Here is a 5,169-nt window from a genome sequence, read left to right on the forward strand (position 1 = left end):
CTGCCCACCCAGGGCCCCGCGAGCCGCGGCCCTGCGCCCCGCGTCGGGCTCCAGCCAGCCGATGGCACGCGGCGCTGTCCGTGGTGCTGCCGGCTCCGGGCGGGGCGGGGGCGGGGCGACGGCGACAGCCAATGGCGGCGGCGCTGCGCCGGGTGGGGGGCGCCGGCTCCGCGCTGGGCGCATTCGCTGGCGCTGCGCTCGGGGCGCACGGACGCTCCCGCGCCGCTCCGGCTCTGCTTAGCTTGGCGCCCGCTGCTGGCCCGGGCTACTGGCCCGGGCTCTTCGGCGCAGCTCGCTCGCTCGGTCCCGGCGCCTGCGGACCATGCGCCGGGCGACCCTCGGGGAAGCAGACCGGGCCGAGAGCCCGGGGGGACGAGGCGCCCGGCCCGGAACCCCTCCCGGCCGTCCGGCCCGCCGCCCGTGCCTTACCTCTCGGCCCGAAGTCGCGTGAGCCGGCGGGAGCCATGGAGCGCGCGCCGCCCGACGGGTCGCTCAACGAGTCGGGGGCGCTGGCGGGTGAGGCGGCGGCGGCGGCGGCGGCGGCGGCGGCGGGCGGGGCTCGCAGCTTCTCCGCCGCCTGGACCGCGGTTCTGGCCGCGCTCATGGCGCTGCTCATTGTAGCCACGGTGCTGGGCAACGCGCTGGTCATGCTTGCCTTCGTGGCCGACTCGAGCCTCCGCACCCAGAACAACTTCTTCCTGCTCAACCTGGCCATCTCCGACTTTCTCGTGGGTAAAGCCCCCGCGCCACATGCCAGCTTGCGGGACCTGGGCCCGAGCCGCCTCGGGCGCCTCCCGCTCGGCACGCGACCCCGCCGGCAGCCAGGCTGGGGAAGGGTGCTGGGGGTGTCCCCAGGGAAGGGCCGGCGCGACGGGCACTCAGCGAGGCGCAGGGCGCAGCGGCGGCGGATGCAGCGCTGGCTCGGCGCCGTGGCCAAACAAAGGCTGCAGGGACTCAGGACGCGCGGAGCTCAGGGGGGAGGGTCTTGGGAGGTTTGGGGGAGGGCATACGGAAGAGCGGTTCTCCGAGCCGTGTTGGGGGAGGGGGGCCGCGAGAAAGGCGGGGGTGCACAGAGGAGCGGCGCACTCTCACGTGCCCACACTCTGCTGCCGGCTGGGGGGCGGGGCGCCGAGGGGGCCGAGCGCCAGACACCTGTTGTGGCTGCGAGGTGTCTTGCCGACGCTAGGAGCGCGGCTTTCCTGAGGGAGAGGCTGCCAATGTGGCAGCCAAGTGCCCTATAAGCCAGTGAACAGCTTTCTCAGTGTCTGAGCTGATGCTCAGGGCCGTCCAAGGCCAGGCTAGGGGCTGGGTCCCAGCGGGCAGGAGGAGGAGGAGGAAATTCTCTTTCCTTTGGGGGCTGGGGAGGGCTGGACAGAAGCCCAGTCCCAACTCCAGGCTCTGAGTCTCCATCTAGACAAACACCCCATGACCTTCCCTCCTGCCCCCATATCCAGGGGTCACCAGTGGGGAGGGGGCAAGAGTTGAATGAAGACCAGACACAGAGCAGAGGGTGTGCCCTAGGAGACCAGGTGTGGGGGAGGGTAAGGTGAGTGCTGTGGTCTTAGACGCCCAGGTCCCTCCACTGGGCCGGCACTGTCCACGGCCCCTGTCCAGCGTGGCCTCCCTGTGCCTCCCCCCAGGTGCCTTCTGCATCCCCCTGTATGTGCCCTATGTGCTGACCGGCCGCTGGACCTTTGGCCGGGGCCTCTGCAAGCTGTGGCTGGTGGTGGACTACCTGCTGTGTACCTCGTCTGTCTTCAACATTGTGCTCATCAGCTACGACCGCTTCCTCTCAGTCACCAGAGCGGTAAGTCCCGGGACAGGGAGGGGCCCAGCAGGTGATGTCCTGAGTCCTTCAGTGGTGCTCATCACACCTGATGACTGGCTGCTCAGTAGCCATGTGCTGCCAGAGGGCTGGTCCTGGGGTTCTGGAGCCAGAATCGGATGCCCTGATGGCAGGGTCCCTTCAACCACCATCAGGGCAGGTGCACAGTCCTGAAGCTGAAGGAGGATCTGAGGTCAGAAGCCCTTGGCAAGACCTGTGTTTGCACCTCCCGCCCTGCCACGCACATACACAGACACACATGCACATACTCACAAATCACAAACACACGCACATGTGTGCACACAGGTGCACGAAACACACCTGCACATGTGCATGCATACGCACACATCCACATGCGTGCGTGCAGTGTACATGCACACACAATGGACACATATGCACAATACATGCATGCATATACATGCATACGTGCAAACACATCCACAGTGCACAAATGCACCTGCACACATGTGCACAAACACACGGACACACACATGCACACTTGCACACAGATGTTGCACAATATTCATACACAGAGAACATGCACACATGCCCCTGCACACATACGTGCATACATATACATACATACATGCACACACCACTCTGGCAGACAGGCAGTGGCCCTGGCTCTGTGGTCCTCCCTTTCTTTGAGTGGCAGCCATGGTAACCAGGAGGCAGGGCCAAGAGGCTGCCTGGGTTCTCTTTGCCTGTGCATTCTGGGCACAGGGCCGGCTGGGCTGGAGCAGAAATCACCCCTCGACCTTGCACTCCCAGGGGTCTCCCCTCTGCCGGGGGAGGTATCTCCCCGTCTAGCCTCAAGAAGCTATGGGACAGAGCACACACAGAGGGCACAGGGTGGACCAGACAGATCTCGCTGCAGCCCCAGCTCCACCCTCCTTAGCCGGCCCACCTGGGTTCCCCACTCCCTTCCCCAGCCATCGGGAAAGCCAGGATAATAATAGCTTTGTTGGGCAGGTTAAATGAGATAATATCCATAAAGTGCTTCCCTCTGCTGAGCCCCTCCAGGGGGAACTGCTGATGCTGCCTGGCCTGGCTGAGACAGAGCAGAGACATCTGCCATGTCCCACCCTCCCTCCTTTTGAGCTGTTTGCTTTCTGTACTTGAGAGGAGCAGTGCCCCATGCCCTGCCTGGATCCTGGGGAGGACTTGCTGGGCACTGCCCCGTCCTCCTGCTCTCCCTTCAGCTCTCCTGGTGTGGCTCCAGGATGCTTTGTGCATGTCAGGAATGGGACTTTGCCCAGGAACGGGCTGGCACTGGCTTCTGCCTGCCCCCCAGTTCCCTGGGGAGCTACATGCAAAGCGTCTGCACAGGGCTGGGCTGGGCTGGGCCTCCCCTGGCAGTGGCTCAGGCCTCTCTCTGCAAGCCCCACTCATGTGGGAACAAGATGCTGAGTGGCGCCTCCTGTGCAGCTGAGGCAGGGTGGGGGCTGGCAACTTGGGGAGATGCCAGAACCCCAGGGAGCTCACAGCCAGGGTGGAGGGGTCAACAGGTAGCCAAGCACAGTTAGGATTCAAGTTGATCTGGGGGAGGTTCTGGGGAAAGCCCGGGAGGCTTCCTGGCAGAGGCACTATGAGCTGAGCCCCGAAGGGGGCAGAGAGAGGGGAAGGCCAGTGCACAGATGCCAGAGACTGGCCTGGGCACCATCCCTGTCCCTGCTGACTTTCGCGCCGCAGGTGTCATATCGGGCCCAGCAGGGTGACACACGGCGGGCGGTGCAGAAGATGGCGCTGGTGTGGGTGCTGGCCTTCCTGCTGTATGGGCCGGCCATCCTGAGCTGGGAGTACCTGTCCGGCGGCAGCTCCATCCCCGAGGGCCACTGCTACGCCGAGTTCTTCTACAACTGGTACTTCCTCATCACGGCCTCCACGCTGGAGTTCTTCACACCCTTCCTCAGTGTCACCTTCTTCAACCTCAGTATCTACCTGAACATCCAGAGGCGCACGCGTGTCCGGCTGGATGGGGTCCGAGAGGCGTCCGGCCCGGAGCCCCCACCCGAGGCCCAGCCCTCCCCGCCCCCGCCCCGGCCCAGCTGTTGGGGCTGCTGGCACAAGGGGCCCGGGGAGGCCCTGCCCCTGCACCGGTATGGGGTCAGTGAGGCGGCCCCTGGCCCCGATGTGGGGGAGGAGGCCCTTGGGGGTGGCAGTGGGGGAGGAGGCGCCACAGCCTCCCCCACCTCCAGCTCAGGCAGCTCCTCAAGGGGTGCAGAGCGACCTCGCTCGTTCAAGCGTGGCCCCAAGCCCTCGGCGTCCTCCGCGTCGCTGGAAAAGCGCATGAAGATGGTGTCCCAGAGCATCACCCAGCGTTTCCGCCTGTCAAGGGACAAGAAGGTGGCCAAGTCCCTGGCTGTCATCGTGAGCATCTTTGGACTCTGCTGGGCCCCATACACGCTCCTGATGATCATCCGCGCTGCCTGTCATGGCCACTGTGTCCCTGACTACTGGTATGAGACGTCCTTCTGGCTGCTGTGGGCCAACTCAGCTGTCAACCCCGTGCTCTATCCGCTCTGCCATTACAGCTTCCGCCGCGCCTTCACCAAGCTGCTCTGCCCCCACAAGCTCAAGATCCAGCCCCATGGCTCCCTTGAGCACTGCTGGAAGTGAGGAGTCCTCCAGACCCATGCTGCCCCCACATGGCCCTCCGAGGAGCCGTATCATGTCTGGGGCCACCCTAAAGGCCAGGCAGCCTCCCTCAGGCCATCTGCACTGCAGCGGTGGGCATGGGGGACCCGTGCTGGCTGAACGGGAACATGGTAGGCTGGGGCTGCTACCCCAGTCCTGGCTCCAGCCCCAGAGGGACAGTCCAGGGCTCCCAGCCACGCTGTCCCACCCCAGTGGGCAGGGCGCTGGTGTCCTTTTTTGCACAAATACTGGTTGGTGTTCTCTTGCCAAAGCAAGTGCTTAGTGTGTGTTCCAGGCCTCCTGACCCAGCAGTTTGCTCCTGCACACGCACACACCTGCACAGACCTGCACACCTGCCTGCTCCCAAACTAGCCAGACCCCACCTTTGCTACTGTCTCACCCCTGCTTAAGCCTGAGTCCTGGCCCCTTTATCACTCCCCGCTCCAACTCTCTTGCTCCCCAAAAAGTGCCCAGTGACCCTCCAGGAACCTCACAGCTGTTCTCTGCATTTCCATTCTGGGTGTTTTCAGGAAGATGAAGAAGAAAACACGTCTGTGAACTTGATGTTCCTTGGATGTTTAATCAAGGGAGACAAAATTGCCAAGGCATTTGGGCTGGATTGGCAGGTGTGGGCTCCCACGCCCTCCTCCCTTTGTACTGCTGTTTCCGGCTCAGCCACCAGCTGCTTGCCCGTCACCCTGTGCTCC

General features: G+C 64.1%; 1 protein-coding gene across 1 annotated transcript; it reads left to right on the forward strand.

Annotated features, from left to right (window-relative positions):
• The first annotated feature begins 464 nt into the window (after positions 1–464).
• On the forward strand, positions 465–4,666 carry HRH3 (histamine receptor H3). The gene is made up of 3 exons (XM_049869430.1): positions 465–732; positions 1,641–1,807; positions 3,518–4,666. Exons 1-3 carry the CDS (start codon positions 465–467, stop codon positions 4,442–4,444), a joined length of 1,362 nt encoding a protein of 453 aa, XP_049725387.1. The 3' UTR covers positions 4,445–4,666.
• Positions 4,667–5,169: the final 503 nt, after the last annotated feature.

Source organism: Elephas maximus, chromosome 25, assembly GCF_024166365.1.
Source record: "Elephas maximus indicus isolate mEleMax1 chromosome 25, mEleMax1 primary haplotype, whole genome shotgun sequence".
NCBI lineage: Eukaryota > Metazoa > Chordata > Mammalia > Proboscidea > Elephantidae > Elephas > Elephas maximus.

Coding starts and splice junctions, on each gene's coding strand:
- HRH3 (XM_049869430.1), top strand. CDS start 465: ATGGAGCGCGCGCCGCCCGACGGGTCGCTCAACGAGTCGGGGGCGCTG. Junction 733..1,640: donor CATCTCCGACTTTCTCGTGG/GTAAAGCCCCCG, acceptor GCCTCCCCCCAG/GTGCCTTCTGCATCCCCCTG. Junction 1,808..3,517: donor TCCTCTCAGTCACCAGAGCG/GTAAGTCCCGGG, acceptor TTCGCGCCGCAG/GTGTCATATCGGGCCCAGCA.